This window comes from Pan paniscus, chromosome 5 (genome assembly GCF_029289425.2).
Source record: "Pan paniscus chromosome 5, NHGRI_mPanPan1-v2.0_pri, whole genome shotgun sequence".
NCBI lineage: Eukaryota > Metazoa > Chordata > Mammalia > Primates > Hominidae > Pan > Pan paniscus.
Genome location: NC_073254.2, coordinates 93,139,294 through 93,161,917, shown reverse-complemented (window position 1 = coordinate 93,161,917; position 22,624 = coordinate 93,139,294). Strand labels below are relative to the sequence as shown.

The window sequence follows — 22,624 nt, the reverse complement described above, 5'->3', positions numbered from 1 at the left end:
CCTCATTTGTAGGATATATACATCAGTCTCATTGGAGTCTGTTAGTTTTGCTTTACAGGGTATATTTTCCAGCAAATATATGTAATATATTCCCAACGTATATCATGAACAAAAAGCTACCCAATTAGCCTTTGATAAGAGGAGAGAGTAGGCCATTATCTTCTTACTTGCAGGGAGCAAGGAAGCTCAGAGTTCAATAATTCTAGACACCAGGAAAAATATGTGGGTGCTGAAAATTGAGGAAAATGTCCCAAAGTAGGTATCAACTATGAATTCAAAAGGTCTTCCAATTCTTCAATTTTTTTTCTAAGACTTGCATTTCATATACTAAGGGCTTTAACTACAGGATGAGGGGGTGGAGGGGAGACCAGAGGAGTAGGGGAGTCCTTGTTGGCAGGTAGAAGAGTGAAATCTGGTTTCATGCTTAGTTCTCACATAGGCTAGCCCAGACCTTCTGTGTCTTACTCTCTAAACACAGCTGGGAGCAAGCCCAGAGCGACTCAGAGTCTAGACAAGGGCCAGAAAGCTTCTTCTATAAAGGGCCAGGTAGTAAATATCTTATGCTTGTGGGTTGTATGGTCTTTGCTGAAACTACTCAAGTCAGCCACTGTAGCATGCGAGCAGCCATAGGACAATAAATAAATGAATGAGTGTAACTACATTTCAATAAAACTTTATTTATAAAAACAAGCCCCTTGGGTTAGATTTTGATCCCCTGGCTATAGTTTGCTGACCCCTGGTTTAGATAAGAAGAGCTAAGAGAAAATGCCCTGAAGCCAAGAATAAATGAAAGCCCATGAACTGGCCTGGGGAAGAAGCAGAAGACCTTGGTGGCCTCTTACATGCTTACAAAAAAAGTTTGATATGACTTGTGTATTTCCTACTAGAAAGGAATTTCTGGGCAAATCATTCTAGAGTTAAATTAGGACCTTTAAGATACATTTAATGATTAAAATGATAATATTAGATAGCACTTTATAGTATAATCCTATGATAAGGGTACTATTGCCATCCCTGTTTTGCAGATAAAGAAACTGAGGCACAGAGAGGTTAAGTAACTTGCCTGATGTTAAACATCCAGTAATTGTGGAATTAGGACGTGAACCAGTTTGGCTCCAGCTTTGAGCTCTTAATCATAAGGTTCCTCTATTGTCTTAACATTAAGATCTTCATACTTTAACACAAAATAACAACAATGAAAAAGACACTTTGATATGATATGATTGTTTTTACTCACATGTGCCTGGCACATAGTAAGTGTTCAATACACTTTTGCTAAGTGAATGTCCTGTTTTTACTATGTCTCTCCTTCTTTGAGAGAGGTCTAAAGTTTCATGCAAGAAGTAGTTAAGAAGTTCTACTAATTTTTCAAAGGATTACCTTAGAAGAGAAAGGGAGTGCTGAAGTGACTGATTCATCCATTCTTTCGTGAATATTCATTAAGTACCTATGACGAGCCCTTTGGAGGACCAGCAAAAGGCTGAGGAATAAGTTACATACTCATCTGCTTCTTTTCTTCATGAGGGTAGATTGCATCACTGGGACTAATACAGCAGCAAAGAGCAAAAGACCTCTAAGGTTAGTCTCCTTTGATGCTGTTGGTTATGAAGAGACTAGGAGTCTAATAAACCTATTGCACAAAACTGACATGCCCCAGCAGTACCACTAGAGGGTGTAAAAGATTCATCACAAACCTAAACTGGTACCTCCTCTTGAAACTGAAGTCTGCTCATACAATTTTCTGAGCATGAAGAAATAACTAAAGCAAAGTGAAACTCTGGGTAGACGACATCTATATATACACACGAACACATGTGCACTTATAAGGAAATGTAGGTGCATTTGTTGTGCTGCCATGAGTTCTAAAATCTTACAAAAGTCTTATTCCAATCCTCTAAATTAGGGTAAAAATATTGCATATGAATATGCAGAGATAAGAACGATGAGAAAACAGAAGCAGCAGTGACTGCTGCCACCACCAAACAGATGGATGGACCCAGCCAGCAGCCAAACCATGTGCAGGGCGGAGAGGGCTCAGCCAACTGTGAACTGAAGAGGCAGTTTGATTGACTGTCAAGACAGCAGTACTTCCCAAGCTTGGCTGCTCTTTGGAATCACCTAGGGAGCTTTAAAAAATGCCTGGGTCCTACCTCCAGAAATTCTGTTTTAATTGTTCCAGGGCATGGTCCAAAGATTTTATAAAACTTTTCAGGTGATGCTAATGTGTGGCCAAGGTTGAGAGCCACTGGAGTAGAGACAGGATTGGGGTGATGGTGGCATGTGGTGGTGGAGTGTGTTGGGGGTGGAACAATCCCTGCTCTCATGCAAAGAAGTGATCATGATTCATGCCAGCTTGCAAAATCTTCTAAGTCGCACATGTCAGACCCATTGACATGGCATTAGTGTGCCTTGGTGTCAGACCTCTAATCAGAACCGAAATGCTTCCCTGTCCTTGAGTGAGGTCTGAAGTTTCATGCAAGAAGTAGTTAAGAAGTTCCATTAATTTTTCAAAGGATTACCTTGGAAGGGAAAGGAAGTGCTAAAGTGACTGATTCATTCATTCTTTCAATGAATATTCATTGAGTACCTATGACGTTGTGCTGAGTATTGTGTTAGGCTCCGAACTGTTAACTGCTGGGAGCTGGCAGAGTTAAAGAAGCCTCCTACGTGATGACAATGATCATTTGGTCCTCAGTCTCTTCCTCTCTACAAGCATGGTGCAAGACAATGGTTGCTGCGACTGTGAGCTCTGATAGGATTTGAGAGTTTCATTTGTCCAGAGCTTGGAGCTCTCTAGATAAGCTCCATGTGGCTGCCTCCCCTAGTGATGCCTGATGAGTGGGACTCGAGAATTTGTCCATTCATTCATTCATTCATCAAACATTTATTGAGTGCCTATTATATGCCAGCTTCTGTGCTAGATGCCAGGGATACAGCAATGAAGAAACAAATCCTATTGCTTGGGCACTTTCAGTCTAGTAGGGCAGACAGACAAGTAGGCAGACAGTTAAAATTCACTTTGTGATGTGCAAGGTGGTGGGAAGCCCAGGTTGATATGGGAATGCAGAAGAGGGGTGTTTAACCCAGACTGGTATAGGTGATCAGAAATGATTTCTGGAGGAGATGACAGTGCTTTACCTACTCTGCACCCTCATTTATGGGGATATTATTAAGTTTCTGAAGGTTGCTGAATGGCCCCCTTGTGATTGCAGATCTTATGTTTGTGGGGTGGATGTGGGTTTCTCCCCCTTAACCCCTCACTTTATGTTGGTTATTTGGGTTAATTTACACTACCGACATGCATTCCACATCCCTCTGTTATGGTTTGAATGCCCCCTCCGAAATTCATGTTGAAATTTTATGCCTCATGTGGCAGTATTGAGGGGTGGAACTTTTAAGAGGTGATTAGATCATGAGGGCTCTGGCTGTATGAATAAATTATGGATTAATGGGTTAATGGATTAATGAGTTATCATGAGAGAGGAACTGGTGGTTTTATAAGAAGTGGAAGAGAAACCTAAGTTAGCACTTAGCATGCTCACTCTGCTTGCTATGTGATGCCCTGTGCTGCCTCAGGGTGCCACAGAGAGTCCCCACCAACAAGAAGGCCCTCACCAGATACACCTCCCCACCTTGGACCTCCCAACCTCCATAACTGTAAGAAATAAATTCATCCTTATAAATTACTCAGTTTCAGATATTGTTATAAACATCAGAAAACAGACTGAAATACTCCCTCTTCCAGTTTGGAAAATTCTATCTTCTGATTTGTGACTCTCCATGAGAAATACAGCATCTATCTGTCTTAAAAGCACGGACCCCAAGGCTCATCCTTCAGGTGACCCAGTGCCTTTTGATCACAGAATTTCCCCTGAGGCAGCCCTCACTCGAAATTGATCACGGGACAAATCCAGCAGACAACTAGGGCTGCAGAGCTTGATAATTTGGGTCACTATTGAAGGCATATGTGTTAGTTATTTAGAATACTTTTTAATGTTGTTTTCTTGTTAATACATAAACATAATTCAACAATATAGATTTGTATTTGTGTTTACAGTATTTAAACTCTGACAGTTTTATAAACTGCAAAGCAAGTTATAAAATTATATATCTAAGATTCCTCTACTCTTCTTTCATCTTAGATCGGGTTACTAGACAAGACCAAGGAACCCCAGGAGTCCCTGGATGCACTGATCTGTCTCATTTTCTTGGTTTTAACTCTTGATAGAGAAATGTAAATTAGCTCCACGTGTGTACAGTCTGTCTGATATTCTCACTGTAGGGGCAAGCAGATATTCCATTTGGCTCACTTAGGACATTCAGACATTCTGTGGCCACACTGTTTCCACCAATGAGAGTAGACTTGTTCTCCTAATGCTTGCCATTATTGTCCTTTATATGCAGGATCTAGTAGGCTCTCCTGCAGAGTTTTTGTTTTTTTTTAATGTTTGTAGAGATGGGTCTTGCTATGTTTCCCAGGCTGGTTTCAAACTCCTGGGGTCAAGCCATCCTCCCAGCTCAGCCTCCCAAAGTGTTGAAATTATAGGCATGAGCCACTGCACCTGGCCCCTCCTGTAGATTTTTGTTGGATTTTCTTTTAAGGGTATAAGAGTAGTAAAACCCAAGCAAGAACTTCCAGATCTGGAGAAGTCTTTCCTGCCAGGAATTTGATATGGCGACTAAATTTGGGGATTTTGTGTTCCTAGGAGTGTAAAATCTTGCATAAATTTTAAAGTGTAAAAAAAAAAACCAAATAATAAAGTGTGAAATGAATAAGTAAATAAATAAATTGACTATACATGTTGACTACTTTAAAATATTTTTAACATGGAATAGGAGATTCTATATTTTTAGCAAATAATAGAAAACTCAGTTTAAATTATAGCCAAAGAAAAGGTTTAATATCTCACATGCTACAAAGTAAGTGCATCTTCAGTGAAAACACTACTTTAACACAGCCTCGGAGCAAATGTAGCCACAAGTAATTACCTTCAAAACAAAAACAAGCAAAAACAACATTCCAGGGAGTATATTAGCTGATTTTAAAGATATGTGCTAAATGATCCATAAAATGTTCTTTTAGCAGCGTCCTTTACTGTAACATGTCATAGATTGGCTGTCAAGAATGTCTTAATAGTGACTTGCAAACAAAGACTCATCACCTCTGCTAAAATAGCAGAGATGCCATCAGCAAAATTAAGAACTGGTGATGATTAAACAGCTTGTAGATTTAACAAAAACCCGCAATGGCAAACACGTGCCTCTTCTTTACTTGCGGAGTATTCTTGCCTGAAATATGAAGTGAGATGCAAGAAGGATTCACAGCTGAGATTGCATTTTAGGGATGGTCAAGATAATGGTCCCATACATGCCTTTCAGAACAGGAATAACACAGGGGCAAGAAAACTGAAAAACTTTATCACCCAACCCCGGGTAACAGTGAGGCCTGATTTGCATATCCACCTCAGGAACTCTGAAATGTCATTAGTGGTTCTTCAGTTCACTGATCAGATCTGAGCTATTTTAGAAGAGTTGATGAGCCTTTGCTAGTTACAAAGAAATTCTTGACACTTCATCTATGTTCATATTAGAGTGAAAGATTCTGGTAATTTAAAAAAGTGTTCTATTTACCATCTGGCTTCAAACCCTTTTCCTTCTACTGAATTTTTCTGCGAAGTCACAGATGACCTCCTTGTTGCCACTTTCAAAGGACCTTCTCACTCTTTATCTTCTTTGACCTCTTAGCAGCATTTAACAGCGTTGACATCTGCCTCCTACTTGAAACACTTTCTTCCTCTGGCTTCTCTTCTGTCACGCTCTCCTGGTTTTCCATCTGTCTGGCTGTTTGAATCTATCTCCTTCAGAGCATTCTTACTTTTGCAGCTCCTGTTTGTGAGCCTTAGACTTCTGTGTTGACCATCTTCTCTTTTTACTCCCTGGGGTGAGACTTCCACAAACCATTTATCTCTGTGCTGACAGCTACCAAATTTGTCCATATTCCAGACTGCTCTCCTGGGTGTCAGATCCAGAGATCCACCTACCTGCTGAGCCCTACTGTGACTGCTTGAACTCAACACTCACAATAATGCACCATCTCCCTTCAAGCCAGCCTGTCTCACCATCCTCCAGATATGCCATCCTTGATTCCTCCTGTTCTTTCCCTCCATCCTCTCCAATCAGTAAATATCCAAATCCTATCTGAAATCCATCCTTGACTATTCTCCATCATGACTGCCCAGCTCAGGCCCCAGCAGATCCAGGTATTGTAATAATAGTTCTCTCTTTCCAATACATTCCTTACATTGCAATCAGAGTCATCTTTCCAAGTTTTCAAATGAAGCACTGCGTTAGTCCGTTGTTGCACTGCTGTAAAGAAATACCCGAGACTGAAAAATTTATAAATAAAAGAGGTTTCATTGGCTCAAGGTTCTGCAGGCTGTGCAGGAAGCACGACTGGGGAGGCATCAGGGAACTTAAAATCATGGCGGATGGCAAAAGGGAAGCAGGCTTCTTATGTGGCCGGAGCAGCAGGAAGAAAGAGAGAAGCGGGAGGGAGGTGCTACACACTTTAAAACCACCAATCTCATGAGAACTCACTTGCTATTATGAGAATAGCAAGGGGGAAATCCGCCCCCATGATCCAATCACCTCCCACCAGGCTCCTCCTCTGACATTGGGGATTACAGTTCGACATGAGATTTGGGCAAGGACACAGATCCAAACCATATCATGCACTGATCTGATAAATTCATTTCTGTACTTAGAATCCCCCACATTCCTGCTCATTCTTATGGTTCCTGCTCTTCTCTTCAGCCTTACTCTCCTCATCCTTGTCCTCCACCTTCAACCATCACCCGTGCTTTCTAATGCCACCTTCACTTCTGCTTCTTTGCAATTGCAGTTCTCTCTGCCCAGCCTCTATATCCTCCTTAGTAACCTGGCTAGTTCCTACATATCTACCAGATTTCTTCTTTTCTTTATTTTAGAGTCTTCCCAAATGCCACCTTCCCCAAAAGTGCCGATATAGGTTGGCCCAAACCGTCCTGTCACTGTAGTAATATGCTGCTCTGCATTGTAATTGACTCTACTTTTCTGGTAGTTCCTCACAACTCTAAGCAGGGATCCATCTTTTTTGTTAACGTTTATCTCTGTGCCTGGTGCACAGTTGAAGCTCAAGACCTATTTTTCAAATGCATGCACTGAATGCTGGGAAGAGTTTTTAAAGAGTCTATAGTCAGGCTTCGACAAGGGTCAGGGAAGGAGAGGGAAGAGCTAACTTCTCCCTTTCATTATCCTGTTGCTTCTTCAGAGGGTGCCTGGGAAGGCAGCAAGCTCACCCTGAGGAGAAAAGAGGTGAGATTTACTTGGAACATTGGCTCATGATTGCTCTTCATGGTTGAAAAAATTGCTCTTCTAGACCAGGTGCAGTGACTCATGTCTGTAATCCCTGCACTTTGGGAAGCCAAGGGGGGGGGGGGGCAGATCACCTGAGGTCGAGAGTTCGAGACCAGCCTGACCAACATGGAGAAAACCTGTCTCTACTAAAAATACAAAATTAGCCAGTCATGGTCGTGCATGTCTGTAATCCCAGCTACTCAGGAGGCTGAGGCAGGAGAATCGCTTGAACCTGGGAGGTGGAGGTTGCAGTGAGCCAAGATCGCGCCGTTGCACTCCAGCCTGGGCAACAAGAGTGAAACTCTGTTTCAAAAAAAAAAAAATGCTCTTCCAACTCTGAGTAATTTCTCAGTCCAGGTAGTGGGAAGGTAACTTCAAGGGGAAAATGGCAAGTGCTTCCAGGTGAAGGAGATGCAAGCAGGTGAGGCTGTGTATGTTTTGGAAGATGGGAGCACCCTGATTCAGAAGACAGAACAAAGTGCTCTTCTCATGTGACTCATCATGGAAGCGGGTGGAGCTCAGAAAGGAAAAGGCTGACCCAGAGCAGAGGATGGGCAGTGGAGGTAGCATGCTGGAAGGCATAAGGAGTCCAAACAACTCAAGGGTAATAATATTAGCATTTACATAGTGCTGACCGTGTATACCGTTCTAAGTGCTTTGCAAATGTTTATTCATTTATTCATTCCTTACTACAACCCTATGAGGTCAATACCATTACCATCCCCAGTTTGCCAGTGAGGAAACAGAGGCTTGAAGAGGGAATATGAGTTGCTCAAGGGTGTACAGAAGCTGTCCTGTTTCTTGGACTACCTCTCCCTAGCAGCTTCAGGGAGGGTGGGAGGAGGGGATAGAATTAGCCAATGGTACCAGTGTAAAGTCGTTTGTCAGCTTCAACTAAAGACTTCTTTGAGTTTTCACCCTGGACCTTATTCATGTATTCATTTGATTCTCTAAAAGGCTAGTCTGGCCTGGGAAAGAAAAGGTTTCATAAAGTGAAACATAGCAGGCATGACCATTATTGCATGGAGATAGTAAGAGACGGTAAGAGCAAGACACAATCGTTAGCGTCTTGGTCATTTCTCTTCAGAATAATGAATAATCTGCATCAGTGGTTTTGTTGATATTCACAAAAAGAACAGGTTTCACAGTATTTTGATTCAGTTCTTGACAACTGACATAAAACATGGTTGTATAAAACAAACGGACAGGAAAACAACTGTCACTGAGGATCTTATTAAGAGTGGCCTTAAAAGTGTGATCTGAGGACCAGAGCTGCTTCACCAACTCTTGGGTACCAATCCATGAAGAGATTAGTGCTTAGAAACTTTTAATAGCAATTTGACAGGATAATTTTATATCTGTTGAAGTAGTTTTAAAAATTGAAAAAAAAAAAAAAAAAGAGTAGCCTTGATCCTAGATGTAGTAATTCATTGAAAACAATACTGGTAAGAAGCAGGTAAACTTTGCATTGCACTGTTTTAACAAAGCTCTTTCCCCAAATGGTGAATCCTTTACACAGTACTTATACGTTGCATTGGTGTGCATATCTGATAAATTACCTGCCTGTTCAGTACATAAATACAATTTCTGTTATATTTTAAAAAGTTATTATTCTGGGGCTCTTCCATAAATATGCAGTTGTATATGACTTTCAAATATTTGTTATTTTAGTGTCATTCTTTTTTTTTTTTTCCTTTAGAGACAGGGTTTCACCATGTTGCCCAGGCTGGTCTTGAATTCCTGAGCTAAAATGATCTGCCCAACTCAGCCTCCCAAACTGCTGGGTTTACAGGTATAAGCCACCATGCCTGCCCTGTTATTTTAAATTTAAACAGCATATATTAATTTTTGTGTAAAACTTTGCCCAAGATTCATGTATATATATGTAATGACTACAAAGCCAAGTACTAGCATGAAAAGTAATAGTCTGTTACCTTCAGATAGTCCCAATTAGCCAGATACTTGACATTTTGAAGGAACATATCTAGGTAATTTATGGGCTATATTTTTAAGACAGTGATAGAAAAATGGGTGATCTACTACGAAATAGGTATATGTGAGTGTGTAGAATCCTCTAGAGTCTATCCATTTGTTTGTTTACTTTCCTGCTAATTTTATCTTTCCATTTAGGAACTAATTTCTATGAGTGGATAAAAAGAAACTTAACACTGTTTGAACTGAATCACTAAAATATGGGGCTTTTGTTAAAAATAAGTACAATCTTCACTCCTAAAGGTGAGTTTGAAAACACATTTCCAGCACATTTTTGCATTTCCCTGAAATAATATTTTGAGAAAAATCTATGATAATTCTGGAAGAAATATACAAAACTAAGTTTTCTTCTGAGTAAAAGACATATTTTGGAAATAGTCTAAGAATAGTAATTCTTTACTATGTACCATGAACAGTGACATTATTTATTTTTTAAAAAGTGTCAGAGTGCATTTGGATAATAGAATCCAGACAAATTCAGAGAGTGCCCTTAGTCATCTCTAGAAAATGGCAGATGTTTAATAAATATTGATAACTGAAAATAAGAACTCTTACTTTGCTCTTTGTGAAGGTAGTAATATTATTTTCCATACTGTCATCCTTGCAGTAGAATATATATTTTTTGTTACACATTTTAATTTGGCTGCTAGGAAAAACTACTATTGCAAGAGTTACTGAAATACAAAAGGCATATTTAAATATTCGTATTAAATATTCTAACAATTAAGAAATAACAAGAAAAATGCCCAAAGTTACTATTTTGAGATGAATAATAGATGTTTCACACCTGCAATCTGTAATATACGTATACATACTGCTTCAGGGGAGCTGCAAGAGGTGGGCATGTTCTGGCAAAAACCCTCCGGCAACTGATGTTGAACTTACGAACATAATTAAACACCTTAGGAAAAGAACCCTTCTGCATAAGATTTAGGACTTATACCTGCAAACTTCTTTTTAGAGCTGCTAATTGTATTAGTTGGTTTTTAAATTATGTATCTTTAGAAATTAAGTACACCATGAGTAAAATATTTTCAATTAGGTTATGAAGCTATTGAGTGTGTCTACTAGGTTTTTACAGAATCTGTTAATTTAATTGTATTCTCTTTATTTTTATTTTTATTTTTGAGACAGAGTCTTGTTCTGTTGCCCAGGGTGAAGTGCAGTGGCACAATCTTGGCTCACCGCAGCATCTGCCTCCTGGGTTCAAGCAACACAATCTGTTAATTTGAAATGGAATTTAGAAGTGATGAAAAACCACTAGGCAGAATCAGGATATGGAGGAGAAAAACATCCCCCTCAGGTACCACAATGCAGCAAGCAGAAAATGTCAGGAATCCACAAAAAGATAGACATGTAAATAGTAAAGTTCCATTAAAAATAAGAACCAAGAAAGAATTCTGAAAAGCAAGGGAATTCTGCAAAGACTTCACAAAAATCAGTCAAGTTTCAAGAAGAATAACAAAGTAAATCTTAAGCTGTTGCTGAAGTGCTTAGCTAGCAGAATAAACCTATTTCATTTTCTTTCTTGCAGCTCACAATCCTTTTTATAGGTTGTAAAGCAAAAGCAGAAAGCTTCAGAAGGTCTTGGGAAATGACATAAACTGGGTTAAGTATGACTTTTAGGAAGCCTAATCTGCTCTCACTAGATAAGATTTTCCATACTTGTTGCAAGTCAGATTAATTCGTGGACTGAATTGTCCCACCTTTACTTTAGGGTCTTTTATGGATATACTCAACATGTGAAAAATTTCAAGGTGACTTCTAGACCAGTAATGTTCAATAAAATTTTCTGTGACATGGGAAATCTTTCGTTTCTTTGTCTAATGAAGTAGCCACTGGCCACCTGTGGCTATCGAACAGTTGAAATATGAATGGTGCGACTGATCAACTAAATTTTAAAATGTATTTCATTTTAATTAATTCAAATTTAAATAGCCTCAGTAGCCTCAAGTAGCCAGTGGTTATCATATTGGACAGTGCAGTTCTAAATCCTCTATCCCTTTAACTGAAGGCTTCAGACATCATTTCACTACATATTCTGGGTTATCTGGGCTTATACATCACCCAAGACTTCTAGGTTCACTAGAGATAGGGTGACCATATAATTGATTGTCCAAACTGGGATACTTTGAGAAAGATGGGAGCATTATCACTTATGATGAGACTAGAGGCATAATCTGGGGACTGTCCAGGCCAGATAGGAAGGTATAATCTCTCCACCCATAGGGTTTGTGACTTGAGGGTTCCATTGAGAAGTAACTGAACTTTTGGTTTTTTTTAGGCTGCTGCTACAGATAGTGTTTAAACATCTTCTGGAGTTTCATCACACCATGATTTTCTTTGCCCCCACAAACATTTATGAAAATCTTTAGAACTCATTTCTGCTTTCCCAGTGACTCTCAGCTATAGGGCAAATCAATGTCTAACATGATGCCAAATGACCAACTAAAAACAGAAGTAAGTAATCAATCATGCTAACATTCAAGATTAGACCAAACAGGTGAATAGCTAAATTGGTTTGGATATTTTATTTTATTTTTTGGAGGCAGAATCTCATTCTGTTGCCCAGGCTGGAGTGCAGTGGCATGATTTCAGCTCACTGCAACCTCCATCTCCCGGGCTCAAGAGAGTCTCCTGCCTCAGCCTCCCAAGTATCTGGGATTACAGGTGCCCGCCATCACACCCAGCTAATTTTTGTATTTTTAGTAGAGACAGGGTTTCGTCAAGTTGGCCAGGCTTATCTTGAACTCCTGACCTCAAGTGATCTGCCCCCCTCAGCCTCCGAAAGTGCTGGGATTACAGGCATGAGGCACTGCACCTGGCCTGGTTTGGATATTTTTAACTTTCTTCTAGTTTTTCACCAACAGGCAGAGGTATTTCTTTTCTTTTCTTTTCTTTTTTTTTGCAATATAGTTACTCAGCATTCCCTGACAGATACAAATTCTCCCAAAAGGGTTAAACTGGGCCAGCTGAGCGTGCAGCAGTTCATCTAGTCCAGATCTTGATTGCGTGTGTGTGTGTGTGTGTGTGGTGGGAAAGGTCATGGAAAAGATAAATTTAAGTTGCTAGGTATACTCTCTTAGCTCTCTGCCATCAGTAGAGGAAGGAAATTAAGATCAGCCTTTAACAATTACATTTCAGATAATAAGACTAAGTCACTGCAAAATACTTTAGGTTTCCCATTTTCAGAACTCAACCCATTTTGAAATAACCTACAAGGCCTTTTCTTTGATATACAATTCTGTACAGAATACAGATTGGAGCAAGTCATAAAAATAATTTAAAAATGCAATTGCATCAATAAACTAAATGTCCTTAAAGTAGCAAATACACATGACAAGCCAAGACTCGTGTAATCTCTCTAATATGACCTGGCTTTTCAAATCCCACCCACGTTTTATAACTCCTTGTGTTGAACACAGCAGAATTTTGTATTAAGAAACAAATATTTCACAATTCAATAGGCATATGGATGAATAGGAAAGGGAAAGTGGTTATTCCAGGATGTTTACCTGCAGAAAAAGAACTTAGCAACATAGTAATTCAATTAATCGTAAGTATGTCTCTGAATCACGTTGTTCAAGATTTTCACCAACCTGATAGCTCGAATGACAGTTTTAAGTGGTGGGGTGAGGTCTTCCACTGATACATCACACTGGCATCCTTTTTCATCATATACATCATCAGTGCCAAGGGCTGTGTCAGCTGCAAGACAATATTGCCAGTTAAATAACACCACCATCCGCAATTTGAAACATGTTGCTGAATTTTTCTCGCGTGGAAATGGCGGGATACTCACAGAGTAAGCTGATAAACCAAGATATGTATAAGGTCAGCCAATTGTCTTGCCAATATTATTCTTTCTTCTTTTTCTACAGCCTCCCCAGTTTTAAATATGAATACTTTTCTGAACTGTTTTCTACGGGCAAGATGAAGCTATCGACACATTATCTTTCCAGTACTGGTGATGGATTTGTGTTGATCCACCTATGCTCTTTTGCCCAGTTCCTTGGAAACTAACAGCCAGCTTTTAAGTGACAGCTGTCTGGAGTTACAGAAATAGTTTTTGGACTTGTAACTAACTGGCCTGTATATATCAAGCTCATATCCCATGACATTGACCCCATTAGCCTTATGTCCTGAACAAGTAAGCTAAGTAGCCGGAGCCAAGAATGCTGACTACTTATTAGTTACTGGATACAGGCAGCCAGGAAAGAGCTTGCTTCAGATCATACAGCCAAAGCTGAGGGCAGATTTTCAGACTGGATAAAAAATCAGTTTTTCGTAAACCAAGGAAATTTACTTTTGGGTTAATTGCAAATGTTTGGGGAAGGCAGCAGGGTTATAATAAATGCCAAATTATTATGAATTTGTAAAGCAAATAAGGAATAAGCTCATTTCATTGCATTTCTGTTTTCAGTAACAAAATATTAGAATGAAGTTAAAATTCCTGTGATGGAGGATAGGTCAAATGAATATTGGTAGGTTTATATAATGGAATATTAGAAAACTTTAAAAAATGATGTTGAAGACTAATGACTGGGAAAGTGTCACAGTATATTGTTAAAGAAAAAAACTCTGCATATCTGAAATTAAGAATGATTTTATTGTTTTTGCTTGCCTGTATTTTCTAACATTTCTCCAATGAACATGTATTACTTTGGCAATACAAAGTAAAGTAATAAAAATGCTCTCATGAAAGAGGAGTTATGTGGCCTCCAAATACCTTTTGCTTTTGAGAAAAAGTCTTGTTTTGTCGCCCAGGCTGGAGTGCAGTGGTGCGATCTTGGCTCACTGTAACCCTGTAACCACCACCCCTATTGGGTTCAAGCAATTCTCATGCCTCAGCCCCGCAAGTAGCTGGGATTACAGGACCACACCACCACACTCAGCCAATTTTTGTATTTTTAGTAGAGACGGGGTTTCACCATGTTGGCCAGGCTGGTCTCAAACTACTGGCCTCAAGTGACCCATCTGCCTTGGCCTCCCTAAGTGCTGGGATTACAGGGGTGAGCCATTGCTCCTGGCCTCCAAATACCATTTTTATATGGTCCAAGCCTCTCTAAATGTTGACATACACTAGAGGACTAATACTACTTTGTGTTGCCTTTGCTCTGTGCAGTGTTCATTTGCTAAGTCATGAAAGGAAAAGACTTTGCCATGGGCTGTCCTGGTTGGGCTCCAAATTTTGAAAGGCTATTGGAGGTTCATTCATTGAGGCAGTGCTTATATTTGTAATGCAGTTTGTGTGTCATTTACATCAATGAATATTTACTGTGTGTTTATGCAGTTTACTTTTGTGCTGTAATGCAGGCGGTGGTGTGGGAAGAGATGATGAGATACAGGTAGACACATGGATCTTCACAGCTCTTCTTCGAGGTCCCTTTGGCTTTCTTGCCTTTAAGCCTAGTAGGAGAGAGATGAAACTACTACCTCACAATAATGATAATAATAGTGTTATTTTTTGAAATTTGTCTTCCTGTATTCATATGTTGAAACTTAATCACCAGTGTGATAGTATTAAGATGTGGGAACTTTAGGAGGTGATTCATTTATGAGGGTGGAGCCCTCATGAATGGGATTAGCGACCTTATAGAAGGGCTGGAGTGAACTAGGTAGGCCCTCCTACCCTCTGGTCTTTCTACCATGTGAGGACATAGCATCTGTCTCTTCTGGGAGACTCAGTAGCAAGGTGCCATCTTGAACTTCCAACCTTCAGAACCGTGAGAAATAAATTTCTAGTCTTTATTGGTTATCCAGTCTCAGGCGTTTTTTATAGTAGTGCAAATAGACTAAGACAAATAGCAACTGCTCATTGAAATTTACACCAGGTACTTAGGTGCAGCTTCTGCATATATTAATTTTCATACTTAGAGCAACTTTACAAGTTGTTAGTGGTATTATGACCAATTTTCAGATGCAGAAATTAAGGCTTGGAGAGGGTAAGTACCTCATCTGAGGCCATGAAGGTGGCAAGCGGAGCTAGTAAGTTGCAGAGGCTGACATTAGAATCCAGTTCCCTGAGGCTCCAAAGCCCATGCCCTTTGCATTGCATTACTCAGTATCAGAACGAGTTTGGGGTTAAATTGTGACTACAATATGTCAGGAGAGACAGGGCAAAGAGCTCACTACACGTGTGTGTTGCCTGATGTGTACAGCCTGCTCCTGTCAGATACATGTTTTCTCCAGAGAAATTTGCCCCAGTTGGAATGAGAGTACATTGATTAACTCTGTGTTTGACAGTTGGTTCTGACTCAGTGATGACCTTCAGGGTAGCCAGTTTGCTGGATTGACCACCCACACAACACAGTCTTTTTAGCCCATAAACATCGTGCCCATGGTTTGATGACATTCTTTCCAGGAATTGTTCATGGTTTCTCTGATTTTATTGTAACCTGCTCTTAGTTGCTGTAGTAGGATGAATAGAGTCACCCCAAGATTTATGTCCACGTGGAACATCGGAATATGACCTTAGTTGGAATAAAGGTCTTGCAGATGTAATTATGTAAGGTTCAAAATGAGATCACACTGGATTAGGCGGGGACCCTAAATGCAGCAAAAATGTCTTTATGAAACAGAAAAGGCAAAGACATAGGGACACAGAGAAGATGGAAGCAGAGACTGGAGTAATGCATCTACAAGCTAAGGAACACCAGGGATTGTTGGCCCCCACCAATCGTTAGGAGAGAGGCAGGGGATGGTTTCTCCCACAGAGCTTCCAGAAGGAAGCAACCATAATGAGCCCATGATTTCAGACTTCTGGACTCCCGTACTGTGAGATAATACACTTCTGTGCTTTCAAGCCACCTGATTTGTGGTAATTTGGGATGGCAGCCCAAGAAATGAATACAGCTGGGAAAACTTTCCCTAATGGCTTCCAATTCTTTACTCCAGGACAATAATGATGATGATAGTAATAAGAGTTTTTTTTTTTTTTTTTAGAGAAATCTAATTATGTGCCAAGAACTTTAATTAATTGTATCAAAACCCCATGAAGCAGTTTTTTTTTTAAATTTTGAGACAGTCTCGCTCTGTCACCCAGGCTCAAGTGCAGTGGCATGATCTCGGCTCACTGCAAGCTCCGCCTCCCAGGTTCACGCCATTCTCCTGCCTCAGCCTCCCAAGTAGCTGGGACTACAGGTGCCCGCCACCACGCCCAGCTACTTTTTTTGTATTTTTTTTAGTAGAGTCGGGGTTTCACCATGTTAGCCAGGATGGTCTCGATCTCCTGACCTCGTGATCCACCTGCCTTGGCCTCCCAAAGTGCTGGGATTACAGGCGTGAGCCACCACGCCCGGCCTGAGTGTGTTTTACCATTACCTCTTGTTTTATAGATTATGAAAGTGAGGAACAGAAGGCTAAGAAACTTGCCGAACGACACCTGGAGAATAAATGACAGAATGAGAACTTTAACCCCAGCAGTTGGGTTCTGGAGCTGTCTAACCCTGAGCCTCACCTCTGACCGCTTCCAGATTTGCCCTTCTTGTATTTCTCTCTCTCTTTTTTTCTTTTTTTTGAGACGGAGTCACCCAGGCTCAAGTGTAGTAGCACAATCTCGGCTCACTGCAACCTCCGCCTCCCGGGTTCAAGCAATTCTCCTGCCCCAGCCTCCCGAGTAGCTGGGATTATAGGTGCCCACCACCACACCCGGCTAATTTTTAAATATTTAGTAGAGATGGGGTTTCACCATGTTGGCCAGGCTGGTCTCGAACTCCTGACCTCAGGTGATCTGCCCACCTCAGCCTCCCAAAGTGCTGGGATTACAGGCGTGAACCACCACATGGGGCTGCCCTTCTTGTATCTCTTATTGGTATCTGGTTCCTATCTCCTGCATTACATTTTTCTTCACAGGGCTGGTGCACTTGGCATGGTGTGGACCCCATATCAAATCCAGAGGAGATTTGATTTTGAGCAATGTGGTCACCATGGCCATGTGCTGGGCCAGGCCACACCCAAAGGAGCCTTGGAAATATACAGACCCTGGAAATTCAAGGGGGTTGTGTAAGGGATGTGGAAAGGTCAGGTGGAATAGAGGACTCATATACAGGCTGGGTGGCTGACAAAACTGAAGCCACCAGCCATTATTATAGAGCCCTGGGAGATGCCCAGATGTTAGCTCCCCAAAGGAAATATTGAATAACAAACTTTATCAAGAGTCCCAGTACAGCTGGGCATGGTGGTTCATTCCTTTAATCCCAGCACTTTGGGAGGCTGGAGCAGGAGGATTGCTTAAGGCCAGGAGTTTGATATGAGCCTGGGCAACCCTGTCTCTACAAATAATAATATTAATAAAAATTTAAAAAGCCAGGCATGGTGGTGTGTATGCCTGTAGTCATTCAAGCTACTCAGGAGGCTGAAGAGGGAGAATAGCTTCAGCCCAGGAGTTCGACGGTACAGTTAGCTATGATTGTACTACTTCACTCCAGCCTGGGCAACAGAGTGAGACCCAGTCTCTTAAAAAAAAAAAAGATTCCCAGTACAGAATTCACAGAGTGTTTTATGCTGTCCTTCAAAACAGAGGCATATGACTGCTTTCCCTCATCTGAAACTGAATGAGAGGTACTTCTATCTTAGTCTCTTCTCATATCTCAGAAAGTTGGGGAACACTGGAGTGGTTACAAGACAGATCCTGCAAGCCTATATTAATAATTTCTGTATTTGAAAACACTGTATAACCAGCCATAATATGATAATGCAGGTCCAAATAATGAAATAGCATAAAATATAGAGTCCTTTAATTTTGAGGTTAATGGAAAACTTTCTTTCAGCAGATGTTTACTGTCACAATAAGCACAAAAGTAAAGATAGTGAAACTATATTGTTCACACATAAATGAACCTGCGAACATCCCAAATGATTACAAGACATTACCTCCCAGCCTAATGTTGCACTCCCCATCAACATCCTGTACTCCAATAAGAGACTCATCCTGTTTAGGAACAGGGCTGGACAGAGGATGAGAGTCGGTCATCAATTACATTATACTCAAATGCATCTGATTGTGCAGTTTTATACAGCACTTTATAACTTGATTGTTTAAGCCATAAATTAAACACTCAATCCTGCTTTTTTTTGGGTAGGTGTAGTTAGAGCAAATGAATAGGAAATATATCTTTGCTGGCATGTGTTGAGGCAGGAGTGAATTAGGGAATTTTTTTTTCTTGCTTCAAAGCTACAAAAATGAGCAAGATGCTGTCTTTCTGCTTCATAAGTACACCAAGTCCTCACTTAATGTCTTCGGTAGGTTCTTGGAAATTGTGACTTTAAGTGAAATCACATATAATGAAAATGATTTTACCATAGCTATTTGATCTAAAGAAGAGTTAAAGTCCTATGGCATATTTCTGGTCACAAAAACGTCACCAAATTTCTACATAAAGACACAAAACACAATATTAAACACTGAAACAAATGTGAGCTACATATACATTTAAGAAAGATTAATAAAAACAAGTAAGATAATTATTTACCTAATTTTTGGTTAATCAGTGAGTGACAGTGGTCATAATGGCGGGAGGTTAAATCAAAGGATAAATGATTGCATAGCGAAAATTAGAAGGGGCACCTCCTACCACTATACAGTTAAAAAAACAAGAGCAAATATTGGTGGGCTTGCTGAGTGCTTTCCTACTGCATCAATTGTTGTGTATTTGTATGATTATTGTATGCTATTTTTTATTTACTTATTTATTTATTTTATTTTTGAGACAGAGTCTTGCTCTTTAGCCCAGGCTGGAGTGAAGTGGCGTGATCTTGGCTCACTGCAACCTCCGCCCCCCGGGTTCAAGCGATTCTTCTGCCTCAGCTTCCCAAGTAGCTGGGATTACGGGTGCCTGCCACCATGCCCAGCTAATTTTTTGTATTTTTAGTAGAGACGGGGTTTCGCCATGTTGGCCAGGCTGGCCTTGAACTCCTGACCTCAGGTGATCCACCGGCCTCGACCTCCCAAAGTGTTAGGATTACAGGTGTGAGCCACCATGCCTGGCCTATTTAGTTATTTTTAACCAAACTCATTTTACTACCAGATGTATGGTTATTGATTATTATATATTTTTTGAGACAGCGTCTCCCTCTGTTGCCTAGGCTAGAGTGCAGTGGTGTGATCATAGGTAACTGCAACTTCACTCCTGGTCTCAAGTTATCCTTCCTCCTTAGCATCCCTAGTAGCTAGGACTACAGGCACAGGTCACCATGTCTGGCTAGTTTTTATTTTTATTTTTTAATTCTTTGCAGAGATGGAGAGGTCTTGTTATGTTGCCCAGGCTGGTCTTGAACTCCTGATCTCAAATGATCCTCCCACTTAGGCCTCCCAAATTGTGGAATTACAGGTGTGAGCCACTGAGTCTGGTCTGACACATTTTGATTTTACAATAATTTGTATTCATTCATTCATTCATTTATTTTCCAACCCACTTATTTCAGTCCAGGGTTGAGGGTGGCTGGAGCCCATCCTGGCAGCAGAGGGCACAAGGCAGCTAACAGCCATGGACAGGGCACATCTCAGAGCAGAGCATGCTCACACACACACCCACACTCACTCAGATGAGGATCATTTAGACATGTCAATGAACTTCAGTGCACAGCTTTGGGATATGGGAGGAAACCAGAGAACCTGCAGAAAACGCATGCAGGCCTGAGGAGGATGTGCCAACTCCACACAGACAGTGGTCCAGCCAAGAACCAATTTCTTTTCCTCATCCATCTAACAAAACCATGATGAAGGAAACAATTTTATTTGTGGACCTGCTATATCTTGAGTTGTCAATTTTATTTCCAGTGAAGTTAGTAACACATTAAATGTCTTTCTTATTACTCCTAGGGGCTTAAACCCCTCTGAATGCTAAGGTACTTAGGAGGGGCTATATTTCCAGCTGAGGCTGGCCCTCTGTTCTCCAACTACACATTTGCCTCTCTGTCCTGGTATTTTGGGAGATGTAGGTTATGGGACCGTGAACTCATGTGAGCACCTAGTCAAAACCTACTCAGAAAAGGGCAAAATGCCAATGGAATAAGGTCCTCCCCAAAGTCCTGCTCTCTGTGAGGGATCCTCTTGGGATCCTCCCTGGCAGATCTAGCCCCATGAATGGTCCATGCTTGGCATTAGGGAGAAAAATAAATATAAAATACAACTGTTTATCTTCCCCAAGCCTTTCCTGTTTCCTATTGATTAGCAGTGTTCAGGATTTGCTTTCAAGTACTCTGTTCCCTGACATTTAAAAAGAGCTAAGCTGGCTGGGTGCGGCGGCTCACGCCTGTAATCCCAGCACTTTCAGAGGCCGAGGCAGGTGGATCACCTGAGATCAGGAGTTCGAGACTAGCCTGGCCAACATGGTGAAACCCCACCTCTACTAAAAATACAAAAAAAAAAAAAAAAAATTAGCTGGGCATGGTGGTAGGCACCTGTGATCCCAGCTACTTGGGAGGCTGAGGCAGGAGAATTGCTTGAACGTGGGAGAAGGAGGTTGCAGTGAGCCAAGATCGCACCATTGCACTCTAGTCTGGGTGACAAGAGTGAAACTCCATCTCTAAATAAATAAATAAATAAAAATAAAATAAAAAGATCTAAGCCAAATTTTGAATTTTGAAAAACTACTAATTGCTACTTTCTATACTGTTTGGAAAGGACCACTTGGACTTGAGATGATGAAGAGAGAGGATGGTAAAGAAGACCATTTTGGAAACTTCTGCTGTGTCCAAAAACCATATTTCTATTTCCACTATGAAATTTTACCATCAAATTGAAGGTATTTATGGAAGAAGGACAGGTAGTTTCTAGTTCTTTTGCTTAGTCACCTTCTTTTACGGATTAGATTCTTTCTGCATTTCTTTTTAAAAATAATTCTATTTTTCATTGATACATAGATGTACATTTTTTTGGAGTACATGTGATAATTTATTACATTCATAAAACTTGTAAAGATCAAGTCAGTGTACTTGGGCTATCCATCATCTTAAATATCTGTCTTTTCTTTATGCTAGAAACATTTGAATTATTCTTTTCTAGCTATTTGAGCTATTTGAAATATACAACAGATTACTGTAAACTATAGTCACCCTACTGACCTATCAAACGCTAGGACTGATTTCTTCTATCAGACTGTAGCCATTAATTAACCTCTCTTCATTCCCATTCTTCCAATTTCCAACTTCTCTTCCCAGCCTCTGGTAACCACCAGTCTAAGCTCTGTCTTCATGAGATCCACTTTTTTCGGTCCCACATATGAATGAGCACATATGATCTATTTCTTTCTGTGCCTGGCCCATTTCACTTAACATAATGGCCTCCAGTCCTATCCATGTTGCTGCAAATGACAGGATTTCATTCTTTTTAATGGATGAATAATATTTCATTGTGTATCTATACCACATTTTCTTTATTCATTCACTGACGGGCACTTAGGTTAAGTCCATATTTTGGATATTGTGAATAGTGTTGCAATAAAAATGGAAGTACAGATATCTCTTCAATATATTGACTTCTTTTCTTTTGGATATCTTCTTTGCATTTCTTGATGGAATGATTACAGTGGGTTTCAACCTTGGCTGCACATTAAAATCATTTGGGGAGTGTTAAAAAAAAATCCCAATAATGAGGATGCTCTCAAGACCAATAACATTAGAAACCAAAGGCTAGGACCCAGGCGTTGGAGTTCCCAGCTCTCTGGAAGAATGCGATGTATAGCCAAGGGCAAAGACCACTGGTTGTAGGTAGAAAAATGACATCTCCTGGTCTCCCTCAGCCAGAGCTGAGCAGTGTGTTTGGCTAATCCGCCATCCTGTGTTCCTTGGTGCTGCTGATATATTTTGCAGAGGAGCAATTTGAGACAACATACGTGCCTCACAAGACAGCAGTAAATGACTACATCATAAAAAACAGAAAAACAATTTAAAAATCCTTTGATAAATTGGTGATACAGGAACAAGGTTTTGTCCTATCACAACATTCTAGTCATCTTTAATTGAGCTTGAAGGCCTCAGCCTGCTGAATTCCAGTCATTGTCTTCTACTCGCAGCCATCAAAAAACCCCCTCCTCTCAGGCTTTGGCCCTCTTTCTCTTTTAAAGAAATCACTACTGCTTTTAAACACAAGCAGCTTACACAGTCACAGACAAAAATAAAACCCAATTGTCAAAAACATAGCGGAAGGCTGGGCGCGGTGGCTCACGCCTGTAATCCCAGCACTTTGGGGGCCCGAGGCGGGTGGATCACGACGTCAGGAGATCGAGACCATCCT

General features: G+C 40.5%; 1 protein-coding gene across 2 annotated transcripts in view; it reads right to left on the bottom strand.

Moving 5' to 3' along the window:
• KCNQ5 (potassium voltage-gated channel subfamily Q member 5) overlaps nucleotides 1–22,624 on the bottom strand; it is a 576,742-nt gene that overhangs the window by 15,917 nt on the left and 538,201 nt on the right. For both annotated transcript variants that reach the window (XM_034962369.3, XM_003809536.5), the window contains one exon: nucleotides 12,987–13,095. In XM_034962369.3, the coding sequence (XP_034818260.1) occupies nucleotides 12,987–13,095 (109 nt within the window). The remainder of the gene's footprint in view (nucleotides 1–12,986; nucleotides 13,096–22,624) is intronic.